The sequence below is a fragment of the Nematolebias whitei genome, chromosome 22, assembly GCF_014905685.2.
Source record: "Nematolebias whitei isolate Nwh7 chromosome 22, NemWhi1, whole genome shotgun sequence".
Taxonomy (NCBI): Eukaryota; Metazoa; Chordata; class Actinopteri; order Cyprinodontiformes; family Rivulidae; genus Nematolebias; species Nematolebias whitei.
Genome location: NC_056519.1, coordinates 12422995 through 12436069, shown reverse-complemented (window position 1 = coordinate 12436069; position 13075 = coordinate 12422995). Strand labels below are relative to the sequence as shown.

General features: G+C 37.5%; 1 protein-coding gene across 1 annotated transcript in view; it reads left to right on the top strand.

Annotated features, from left to right (window-relative positions):
* LOC119428401 (plexin-A4) overlaps window positions 1-13075 on the top strand; it is a 54162-nt gene that overhangs the window by 1510 nt on the left and 39577 nt on the right. Inside the window, exons 2-10 of the mRNA XM_037696081.1 lie at window positions 2069-2220; window positions 3991-4114; window positions 5893-6029; window positions 6582-6749; window positions 7030-7123; window positions 9757-9996; window positions 11569-11715; window positions 12440-12674; window positions 12851-12993. Of these exons, the coding sequence (XP_037552009.1) occupies window positions 4004-4114; window positions 5893-6029; window positions 6582-6749; window positions 7030-7123; window positions 9757-9996; window positions 11569-11715; window positions 12440-12674; window positions 12851-12993 (1275 nt within the window). The 5' untranslated portion in view covers window positions 2069-2220; window positions 3991-4003. The remainder of the gene's footprint in view (window positions 1-2068; window positions 2221-3990; window positions 4115-5892; window positions 6030-6581; window positions 6750-7029; window positions 7124-9756; window positions 9997-11568; window positions 11716-12439; window positions 12675-12850; window positions 12994-13075) is intronic.

Genomic DNA, 13075 nt, shown 5'->3' with positions numbered 1-13075 from the left:
TTTTTTTGGTAACCTTATGATAATCAGCTTTTGTTTTAGATCTTTATGGTAATTCCAAAATACAGTGTTTTGCAGCACAAGAATTTTGATACATCTCTTTGAATGAAATGATAAACCCACTAACAGCTGAGTTTATTGCCCATACTGGTGATTCACACATCAGTACCAATCAAATATAAGTATTGAATCGTTTTTCTCCAAAAAAAAAATCAATGAAAAATTGAAGGAAAAACAAGTATTTTTGGTCAAATCAGTAGTTTCTCTCTTTCTAGAACTCTCATTTATGCAACAATCCAGTTAACCAGCTGACCTGAAAATATGCCTTTAAACAGGCCTTTAATGTCCCCTGCTGTCTCATTTAAAATAATGATTTAAACAAAAACAAAATAACTCTTAAGGAAAGAAAAGAAACAGTAGTAATACTTTACCTTCTTCCTTTTAAAAAGTGCACAGATCAGACAGTTGCACTCCATCATTCTTCTCTGTAGTGTTTGTCCTCACTTGGACCAGTGGCTTTATTCTGGAAGTCACGACTGTATTTCTCCTTTCATCCCCGAGGCTTCAGGCGGAACATATTGCATCGTCCCCCATAAAAACTGTCAGTGGTGAGGAGTGAGGACTTTCCCAAGACAACCCAGGCTCTAATGCATTCTAATACACTTCATTATAATGACATCTCCCATCAACAGTACGAGAGACTGACTCGCATAAAAAGAGAAAGAGAGAAGTGATTAAGTGTTTGCCTCTACAAAATCGCCAATTATCTTGTCAAAGTCACAAATCTAATCAATGCCTCATTTTCTCTTATTTGTTCTTTGCCCATTCTTTTTGACTTTCTCCCCCTTTAAGCCTCCTCTTTAAATATATTTTGTAATAAACTGTGACGCACAAGCATTGTGTGTAATTTTTTTAATTAGATGAATTGTAGCCTTTTTCCCAAAAGGCTCTTTTTCTTCATTAGATTATCAGCAGGGAGTCTTATTAATCAGAGCCTGAACCATTTGATAACAATATTTCCCACTTGGCAGTCTCAAGTCTTGTGTTGTACATGACTTGGCTTGAGCCCTCGACTCCTTGGTTTGACTGGTAAACTGAGCTGCGGCAGTTTGTTTTATTCCCAATATTCAAATGTGTCCCTGCCTGTCATGCAAAAACAACAGGGGGTCAGGCTGCCTTCTATACTCAGAGATGAGAAACGGAGAACTGCCATTACACCTGGCTGCAGCCTGGAGGACGTGTATTTGTCAGAAACAAATAGGGATGGTCTATAATGTGCCCATTTGTAACATCCATTCATTTGGACAGCCTGGTGATGTTTACACTCTCTCTCATACACACGCTGGACTGAAAGTAGTTTTGTCTAAAAACTCTTGATGGATGTTGAAACCACATTATCAGCAATGAGAGGTGATGTAGATAAATCAGATGGACACTGATTACTGCAAACATGCCAGTCAGTGTCAGGATTTGAGTTAATCTAATGTAACAGATTGTTGTGGACTTTACTGAATACAAAATTAAGAAATGTCTGGTCATTGACCCTTAGTCTTGGCCCATTAGCTGTCACCGGAGCTGTTATTGTTGGGCGCTTCTCTGCCGTCACCTGCAAAATGTTTCACTTGTAATTTTCTTTATGAGAGGGAAATGATTTGTGAACACAAACTCTTCTGGAAGCGTGGCATAACTAACCTACCGATAATTAATTGGCATCATTCAAAATAACTAGAAGGTTTTATGATGACTGATTTTTGATTTTATGTAGAAAATAATTTGGCTAAATATAGTTAGTATATGCTGTAATATTACAATTTAGTCATATTTCAATACTCTGTGTGACATTATTACTTTTTAAACATGACTTTCTTTTTACCTCATTACATTAGTTTAGAGAACGGACAAGAGATTTGGCAAAATTAATTAAAAAAAAGTGTTTATGATATGCTAATATGCATTATTTAAAACTTATTCCTGCTGTTATTAACAATGTTTTTACTGTGCATTTCAGTTATCTTTATTATTAAGGCTATATGAGGAAAATAATGCCCATTTGAAATGTTATTTTCAACAGATAAACCCTCTCCGGGGTCCTAGAGAGGGAGGCACCCTTGTAACCATCCGTGGGGTCAACCTGGGACTAGACTTCAGAGAGATTCAGAGTAATGTCAAAGTGGCTGAAGTGGACTGCACCCCCATACGTGAGGGCTACATCCCCGCAGAACAGTAAGTTTAAAATAATATACTCAAGTTTTTTATTTCTGATTTTTTATAAAATATTGGCGACACTAAATGACACTGGCTCTTCATAGACATTCTGGAGTCCCAGATGTTTAGTCAGCAGTTTTATCCTTTTTATCCATAAATAGCATTTACAATTGTAGAACCAGGAATATTTAAACCATGTGAACAACAAGACCTAGTTGTGGTTCCTATACAGTAGTCGCTCATTTATCATGGGGGATCTGTACCCTGGAGCCCTGCGATAAGTGAAAAACTGCAACGTAATAGTAGTACAAGTAGTTTATTTTATAGTATCTATATATATTTATATTAAGGCATTTTAAACCCTTCCCCCACTCTTGCAATATTCTAAAAAAAAAGTTTCTAAACTAAACGCCCTAAAAGAGCACAGCATGACATCATCTCTGCTCTCTGCCTCCACTGCTCTCTGTCAGTGCTCTTGGCCACGCCCACTTCTCCGCTGCAGAGCAGAGATATGACACGCTGCAGGAGGAAGCTTCTACTGCAGCTTGTTGGGCTGCACACAGGTGCAAGAGGTGCTAAATAATTTAAAATAATTTATTTTAAATAAAAATTACATGCCGGTCGTGTGGCTCATCCATCAATCAGCCAACTGTGTGTCATGTCATGGTGAGGAACTACTGTATTTTATTTATATTTTTGTATTAATTACACAGAACTTTTACTTTTGGCTTTGAAAACACAATTTGCACAAAACTATGAGACTGGGTTTATTTGTTAGCCGTTGACAGAGCAGGTCTGTCTGACAGCTAGAGTGAGTGGGTGTGTGTGGGAAAGATGCAAAAACAAAAGACAGACGTAGAGTAAAACAAGAGAACCACATTATCATTTTTATATTAAACTAAAAGCAATTTGGCCAAATCTTTGGTCCAGTTGAAATTTCTGTTGACTCTAAAGTGTGTGCAGTGTATGAATATTTGACATTTATGTTTTAGGTATATATCTGAGCACAAATTAGAGCTTCATATTATGCTTTGCCAAAACAGTCTAATAACAGCTGTGTGCAGACAGTATGTGCAGATTAAAGGTACTCATTACAAAATATGAAATAAGTGTCCTAAACTATATCACATGGTGCTGTTTGAAAGTTTACTCTGGTAGTTCTGAAATTAACAAACTGAGCTTACGTTTTACCCTTCTATGACAATAAATATTGCACACGTTTAGTTTTTTACTTTATGAATCCGAATAGGAGTTCTGAATTTTTTTTTTTTATTATTATGAATTTGTACCTTTAAAAATCACTTTGGAAAGTTCTGGAGGTTGGATTTAGTTGACATTCAGGTTTAATTCAGACCTCAGGCTTCTTACAGGTGCAGTCTGTCAAATTAGCCTAAAGCTGCCTTATCAACAGACACAGAGCTTCTGCTCAAAAAGAAAGTTGTATGGCCAGCACTTTCTGAGCCAACGCTGACTCAGCAGACGTTTAATTTGAAATCAAATACAAAAGGATTGACTTTTTACTTTTTCTCTAACAAGTGGGCTGTGTGTGAAATGGAACGTTAATGCAGAACAATGTATTTTATGCTTTTCACATAAAGGGAGTGTTTTTTCAGTAATTTTATTTCTACATAGTTTATTCGTTATATTGTCACAAATATTGCTTTCACATATTTGTCAGATAAGCTTTTAAACCAACTTTTTCCTGAGTAGTGCATGGGACTTTGACTTTGTACACATCTCCATGTGTTCAGTTCTGATTTCTGTGATGATGTAAACGTGTGTTTCCAGGATTGTTTGCGAGATGGGTCGAGCAGAGATGAGCCAGTACACAGGAAACGTACAGGTCTGTGTTGGGGTTGGACCATGCAGACCTGAATTCATGGCAAAATCCTCCAAATACTACTACTTTGTGGTGAGTGCATATCGTTCAGTTCACATTTTTTTGTAATCATAAGGTTTCAAATGTTAAGAATGTTTTGCATACTTTGTCGTTGAGCTTCATGTTTTTATGAAAAATGTTAGTTTTTCTTCTGTGTTTTTACTGCAGAGGGCTCTTTGTTTTAGCACCTTGGGGATAGGTGGTCTGTGTTCTCACTTACTGTGTTAATATATGTAGCTTATTTGGCTGCATTCCCTCTCGGCAGCATTTCTCTTATGTGTGTATCGGTGCTGAGATGAGACTGGCACTCACTAATGAGCTGAAGATGAGACAGAAACACTGATGGGTCTAAAACCATTTTCTGACACAAACTCATAAAAATACACATTACACCCTTGCTGTGTTTTTTCAATACTCTGCACACAGTCACTTACACGCTTGCACATTCTGAAATAAATTTGCAGTTGTTGCTTTTATGTACTTGTTTATGCTGGGGTATCATTTTTACTGTTACCTATTATTGGGTACTGGCCAAGGTTTATTTCTCACCAGGGGCCAGGAACAGGATTGTGGGATGTTGTGTATGAATGGCCAACACAGCAGGCTGAGATGAGAGTATAAGAAGGTCAAATGAGTTGCCAAAAAAAAAAAAAAAACTTTGTCCAGCCTTAACTGAACCCCATCAGCTTCTGCTGTGGCACTTAAATTAAAAAAAGTTTCACCATACACTCTGTTTGTAATGTACGATAGAGCTTTAGGGCCACATTAAGAACAAATAAAAATTACATTATGAACGAGAATAGACATATTATGAGAATAAATTTGTAGTATTACGAGAATAAAGTCGAAATAATACGAGAATAAAGTCGTAGTATTACGAGAATAAAGTAGAAGCAATACGAGAATAAAGTCATAATATTATGAGAATAAACTTGTAATATTAGCAGAACTCCGACATGAGAAAGCAGTTTTACAACTGCGGTCAAATGATGAATGTTGATGTCGGCAGTACAATAGCAAGGGGCCCAACGCACTGTGGCATATGGATTCTTATGATAAACTGAAGCCATATGGCATTGCAAGTGATGGCTGCATTGATGGATTTAGTCATGACATAATGTGGATGGAGGCATATTTCACAAACAGTGACTCAAAAGTGATTGTGGGCTACTTTATAAACACAGTGACTCGCAATGGAGGCTGTCCAGAGCAGGTGCAAGCAGACCCAGAATGTATGACGAGTTTATTCTCATAATTTTACGACTTTATACTCGTAATGCAAATTTATTCTCATAATATTTCAAGTTTATTCTCATACAACTTTTTTCTCGTAATATTATGACTTTATTCTCATAATATTATGACTTTATTCTCGTAAAATTACTGTTCTCGTAATACTACGGGTTTATTCTCGTATGACTTTATTCTCGTAATTTTATGACTTTTTTCTCATAACGTAGTTTTGTTTTTCTTAGCGTAGCCCTAAATCTCTGTCGTACTAATGGGATCATTGAGCAAATTAGAGTATATTTATTTAATAACGTTCAATAAATTGTGTTTTTTGGCAGAACTTAGATGTTTCAATTTTATAAAATGTGTAACTTGCTTCTGTCAAAGCAATTTATGTGGTTACTTGTTACAAATTAACTTTCTTGCTTCACAAAAATAAGTCCGTAGATGGACTCTAGGGGATTTGATGCTTTTTTGATGCTTTTGAATTATAAACTTACATTTTATCCATTGTTTCCTTACGACACCCTGTTTTCGTCCCCTGGCTGACTTTAACCATGAAATGTTCTCCCCCACCTCAGATCCCACGCATTACTAGCCTCAAGCCGAGCCGAGGGCCAGTCTCAGGGGGAACCATTGTCAACATAACAGGCAGTCACTTGGATGCTGGGAGCAACGTGTCAGTCATGTTTAAGGACCAGCCGTGCACTTATTTGAGGTTAGCAGCAACATGCTACAGCTGACCCTGCCAATCGTACTTGAAGAGTCAATTAAAAGCTCAGTCAAAGTCAATGTTTGTCAAACTACAGGCACTTAGCATTCCCAACAGTTCTCACTTAAACAGTGATGGAACGCATTTGGACCAGAAATAAGTGCGACTGGAAAACGATTTAGGCACTTTTTTAATTACCAGTTTTCAAGTTGATGGTGATAAGGATGCTTACTGTTTAATCTAGGTGCACATGAATTTTAATGTGCCGTTCCAAGTTTAGTCCATAACCCTTTTATTTAGCTATGCTTCTTCAGTCATTCTATCATATTTGATGTTAAATTAAAATGTTCTTAGAATAAGTTAGCAGATTCACAGAGAGGGATTAACAACTTGAGTTTTGAGCCAAGAGTGTTTTTATAATATAGTGTTATTGAGTCAATTTTACATTAATAATTAACAACATTCTTCTTTTGTCTGCAGTGAGGTCATGGAATATATATATATATTAAAAAGAAACATAAATTACATTTAACTAATGTTTTCCCGTTGTCACTGTAGGAGGGGTGGCCAGTGGCTTACTTGCCGAACCCACGCTTCCCTGCATGGCTATGGGAATGTGTCTGTGTCTGTGAGTATAGATAAGGCCCAACTCCAGAAAGACCTGCAGTTTGAATATGTCGAGGACCCCACCATAACCAGGATAGAGCCAGAGTGGAGCATCTACAGGTATGTTGGAGGGTAGAAACTCTTCATTTGACAAAAGACTGGTTATTACTCAGGTAATGCAGAATCCCATGGAAGGAAATATCTCTGCAAATCAGGTGTTAGACTTATCAAACCAAAAAACAACAAAAGAAATGCCCCAAAATTAAGATCTTAAAGTAAAGTTTCCTTATGTTTGATTCAGTATTAAAACACCTATAATAAATCTTCTTTATATTCAGTAATTGAAATCACTATCTGTCTAAATAGTCTTTGATATAAATGTTGTCCCTTTTTTTTTCAGTGGACACACTCCAGTAACAGTAACAGGGACAAACCTGGACATCATTCAGACCCCACTCATCAGAGCCAAATACAACCACCATGAAACACTCAACGTAAGTCACTTTGTAACACAAAAAAGAATGGCTGGCATCTATGCAGTTTTCTTTCTCTGAGCAATAGAGCCATTGTGCTAATCTTTGGTGGCATAGATGGAACTGAGCTGAAAGACAAAGCACTTGATTTATGGTTCTATGTTGAACCGATGTGCCGTGAGTTGAAAAGGAGGTGCCATGGGTGCATTCCCGTCTATCTGGCAGCGGTGCTATGTGCCTGACTGCTGAGATCCTGAAGCTGGCTGGAAACGCAGCTTGTGACAACAGGAGGTTGGGATCGTCCCCCGGCAGCTGGCTGTCTTCAATGATGAGGAGCTCAACAAGCTGCTGGGAGGAGTGACCATCACTCATAGAGGAGTTCTGCTCAACATTCAGCTGGTCCTTCTGCCCAAAAGGAATGAAAAACTTGCCAGTCTGTGTAGAGAGAGCAACTTCTGCAACCAGTTTCTTCAGATTTCCTGTAAGACAGACAAGAGATCCTTCCTGCCCACAGCCATCAGCATCTTTAACAACTCTTTAATGAAACCAGGATGATGAGCTACAACATTTAATTTCCCTCTGGGATTAATAAAATATTTTTTTAATTGAATTGAATGTTCCAACTCTTACCTATGATCATAAGATATAGGTTGTTCGCTGAAGAACATGAGCCTGGATATAAATTATTGAAATGAGCTTCCTCCATAAACTGGTCCGGCTCAGCTTTAACGTCTGTTTGAGAAGCTTCGTCATCCAGAAGTGCCTCAGAGTAGAGTCACTGCTCCTCCGCATCGAGAGGAGTCAGCTGAGGTGGTTCAGGCATCTGAGAAGGATGCCTTGTTTTCCTCCCTTTAGAGGTTTTCCAGGCGCATTCCATTGGAAGGAGACCACAGGGTAGGCTCAGAACACTAGAGGGATTATGTATCTTCTCTGGAATGGAAACTCTTGGAGATCCCCCAAGAGGAGCTGGAGAGTGACGCTGAAGAGAAGGATGTTTGGGTTTGCCGTCTGAGCCTATTACCATTGTAACCTGACCACAAACCAGCAAAAGAAAATAGATGGATGGATTTTTTTATGTCCAAAGTAATGTAGAGTGGATTACATTGTTTCTGTTTTTATAATCCACTGCATTTTTATGAAGGATATATGTATATGAATGTATTTTCATTACATTTAGTAAGCTTGGTGATACTTTTAAACTTATCAGCTGCAGCAAAACCAACACTTTGACCCAAACCAGGTGTTTTTGTTTTGTTTGTTTTTCTGAAAAGTTGCTTATCTCATCAGTTCTTGTTTTAATCCAATTGGCTAATGGGAAAAAAGCTTAACATTACAGTGCATAGTAAAAAGTAGCACAAGAACTATTTTATGTGATATGCTTTCAGCTAAAAGAGCATTTTAACACTGAACTAAAATGTGCAGAAATAACCCATTGGAAAATTACTTGACTCTTTTCATTCATTAAGGAAAAGAAAGTTATAGAAGCGTGTTTGATCCCATCAAAGGAAGGGGGAAACAAAAGGTGGTAATACAATCCTCGTGGTCTATTCGAGTATGACCTTACAGCCCGTTTAACATCTGTGTTCACATGTGCCTGTGCAGAGTATTGTCTCTCAAACTATCTGGGCCAACATATAGTTTTTCTCAAGTCTCACTGATGCCATTTGAAACAGTAGAGATGTAAATAAGCATGAATCAGAATCAAAAACAGACTTTCAAAGCAGTTTCAGTGACATTTCTCCAAGAGACAGGAGTTTTGTTACATTTATCCCTGGTTACCTTCCTGTACCTGACATGCACCATTGCATTATACATGTCAGTGATGTCCTGAAGACCTTGCAGGATTTGTCAAGTCTGATGTTCAAGGAGCCAATTATAGTGACAGGCAATAGTTTGAATGACTGCATGGCAAAGGTTATTGTGGAAATGTAAGATGTCTGTGAAGGAGACTTGTGCTGCAGGTTGATTTGTCTGCATCCTGACAGGCAGAGAGGAATAGAGACACTGGGAGGATATAGAGGGGCATTGAAGTGATACATCAATCTGTTGTTGCTTTTAAAACTCACTAAGTTTGGAATAAAGAACAAATAATATGAATTGCTTCACATGTCATATGAAAAACCACAGTAAAGACTTAAATGAACAAAATTCAAGACACAAAAACTAGGCATGAGACACTGTAACTGAGACGGAACATGGTACAGAGAAAGACGAGAGGATGGGAATGTGCCAAAAAGACAGATACAGATCACAGGGAGGAATAACAGAACGGAATAAAGAAGTGAGGAGAATCTGAGGGGGTCTTTGTGGAGGGTAATGAAGGAAGGGTAAGGCCCAATTATCACTCCTGAATCTCCAACATCAAAACCTGATGGTGGTGATAATAATCTCACTCTTTAACTGCACCTTTTTCATTGCTCCTTTTAAGAGAAAAGCACTCCAGCAGATTTTTTTTTTTAAATTTAGAGTTGTGTCTGCAATAAATTTAAAGAACTAACATCTTCAGCATAAAGAAGAACATTTAAAAACTTAGTAGTTTAGGAAGTTTACAATACACACTGAGGTGCAGCTCCAAAAGAGCTTGAAAATGAATGTACTTTTGTATAATCACTATCGTTCATATCTAAACATAATTCTTTTTTTGTGTCTTGTAGTTATGCAAGGTGCTGAGTCCCACGTCAATGCAGTGCCAGGTCCCAGAACTACCCATCAGTCTGGCCAGGCAGCAAGAGTCACCTGAAAGACCCGATGAATTTGGATTCAAACTGGATGATGTGCAGTCTCTTATGGCTCTCAACACCACCAACTTTATTTACTACCCCAACCCTGAATTTGAACCACTCAGTTCCTCTGGAGTTTTAGAGCTTAAACCTGGTTCACCCATAATACTAAAAGTAAGTAAATTTGTACTAATAATACACATTTTTTTACAATTTGTTATACCTAACTCAAACTATCAATAAATATTTTGTATACTTTGTTCATAAGACAGTAGTGCAATATTATAAGAGGACTGTATCCTGCTGTAAATTATTTTTATTTGCTTTGTAAATTAATTAAATCCATGTGAAAAAAGTTTGAGTGTTAGACTTCATCATAATTTATTGTTAAATTATTATATTTACGTACAGTGCTTAGAAAAACTATTCACCACCTGGGATGTGTTGTGCTTTGATTGCTGTCATAAATAAATGGTCTATATGTAGAAGAAAACTTACAATAAATCTGGATTGGAGTCTCTCTAGACATTCTAATCTAGGTTTATTATAAAATTTCTTCAAACGGGTTTTTCTCTTTGCCGCTGTCCCATAAAGCTCAGATATGTGAAGAACCAGGGCAACAGTTGTTGTATACACAATTACTCCAATCTCACCAACACCTTCAGAGTAGTTAAAGTTTTTGGGTGGACTTTCTCATTATTCTCCTTACATTTCTTACACATTCACAGTTTGTGAGGACAGCCTGCTCTTGGTAGATTTACACACGTCTCATATTCCTTCTGTTTCTTGATAATGAATATGTGCCTTAAATCCTTTTGTATCCCTCTCCTGACTTACATGTTTCAGTAATCTTTTTTCTGAGATGAATTTAGGACCGTAATTGTAAAGGGGCTTAATGTTTATGCAAACTATTATTTTACATTATATATCTTATTTAATTAGTATGACTTTGTAGATTTTTTTATTGTACGTTGACATTGAAGATTTTTTTTTTAATAAAGAAGGCTATCTTATATTGACCATGGCCATACATGCCATACATAATATTACTTTATTAAATACTGTAATACGTGTTTTCATAACATCCAGGCTTGATTACTACAATGCACTTCTTTTTGGAATCAGTCAGACCTCTATTGCACATTAACAACTGGTTCAAAATGCTGCAGCCTCATTTTTAACTAGTACAGGCAAAAGAGAGCACATTACACCAGTTCTGGCCTCCCTTCACTGGATTCCGGTTCGCTTTCAAATTCACTGTAAAAATTATTATGTATTGTTTTTAAATCTCTGAACAGTTATGCCCCTTCTTATCTCACTGATCTGCTGCAGCCATATGCCCCACAGTTCTCTCTCAGGTCAGCAGACCAGATGCTTTTATTGGTTCCGGGAACTCGTTTTAAGCTCAGAGGTGACGGCTTTCTGTGTTGCAGGTCCAAGTCTGTGGAATGACTTACCACTGCATGTCAGGCCGGCTCCACTGTTTCTAAGTCTCATTTGAAAATTCACTTTTATTCCCTGGTGTGAGTTGAATTTAACTTGTCTGTATTCTATAATGTTAGCCATTTAGTTCCTATCTTAAGTGCGTTATAAGTCAAGTGGTGTGGTATGGTTGATTTAAAACATCCATGGGTGCGAATACTTTTTACAGGCACTGTACAGTTGTGGATAAAATCTCTGTATTGCACTGATTTCAGATTCATGTTCATTTTCTCGCTTTAAAATGAATAAACTTAAACTTTGCAGGGCCGGAATTTTCTTCCACCAACCAATAGTGGAAATGGAAAGTTGAACTACACAGTTCTGATTGGCGACAAACCCTGCATGCTAACCGTGTCCGAGACCCAACTCCTTTGTGAGTCCCCAAACTTGACTGGTCGACACAAGGTCCTGGTGAGTGACGCAGCAGAAACATAGACACAGAAGCACGGTGGATAAGTAACGTGTGGTGGGGATGAGAGAGATTTTACAAATCAATTGAAAGTTTGAGACAGCTATTCCTTGTATTGCCTTTTATCTGTTCCCTTGTTTACTCTAATACAAAGTGCGGTTCTAATCCAATCAGCCTTGTGGTTCCTGTTAGTACCCACATGCAGACAAAAGACAAACAAATAAGCCTTCAATAAGAAGAATTACAGCCCAGGCAAATTCAATAAAAATTCCATTTGTGGTTTAGAGAGGGACCACTTTGAACAAATCATATCCTGATGTTACCACCTGCACGCAGCATCACAGAATGATAAGGACACATTACTGTAAAAAGTTCGTAGATGCAAAAATAAACTGCATCATGTAGACACTGCAATCAATGCGTCTGTCTTTAGTTTGAAACAGGATTTTACAAACTGAAATGTTTTACAGACTTAAAAATAAAAAACTACATTTCTGAAGCAGTGGTTTGCTTTGAGTTCAATAAGAGTTTGATATTTTTTTTCTGTCTCAAATATTAAACTTTTTTCAAATGGCATTACTGATGTAATAATTAAACACATGCCATGTATTGTAGACATTTTCTCATTTTTAAGCATGCTAGCTTAAACTGTGCTTTTTTAGAATGCAGCCACATACTTACACTCTGCCTTTTTAAAATTATTTTATTTACTTTTTCTGTTACAAGGCCCGTGTTGGTGGAATAGAATTTTCTCCAGGCGTTGTCCACATCACGTCTGACAGCCCGCTCAGCAGCACTGCTATCATCGGCATCGCTGCAGCCGGTGCTCTGCTCATCTTTTTCATCGTCGTGGTGCTCATAGCTTACAAGCGCAAGTCTCGTGAGAGTGACCTGACACTGAAGAGGCTGCAGATGCAGATGGACAACCTTGAGTCACGTGTGGCATTAGAGTGCAAAGAGGGTAAGAAGTTCACTTGAATTTAGAGACTGTGCATTTATTTTACTTTAATAAACATTTTTTCATGGTTTGAAACAAAAAAATAAAGACTTTAAATTAATAATTTTAAAGCCCCTGGTAATGTAGATCCATTCTATTTGCAACTCTGCAACAAAGTTGAAATGTTTGTGGTTTTTCAGCTTTCGCAGAGCTTCAAACTGACATCCATGAGCTGACCAGTGATCTGGATGGTGCAGGGATACCCTTCCTGGATTACAGGACCTACACCATGAGGGTCCTCTTTCCAGGCATCGAGGAACATCCTGTACTGAGAGATTTAGAGGTAGGAGTAACCCTCTCACTGGCTTTACAACTGTATTACAGGCATGATTAATATATATATATATATATATATATATATATAG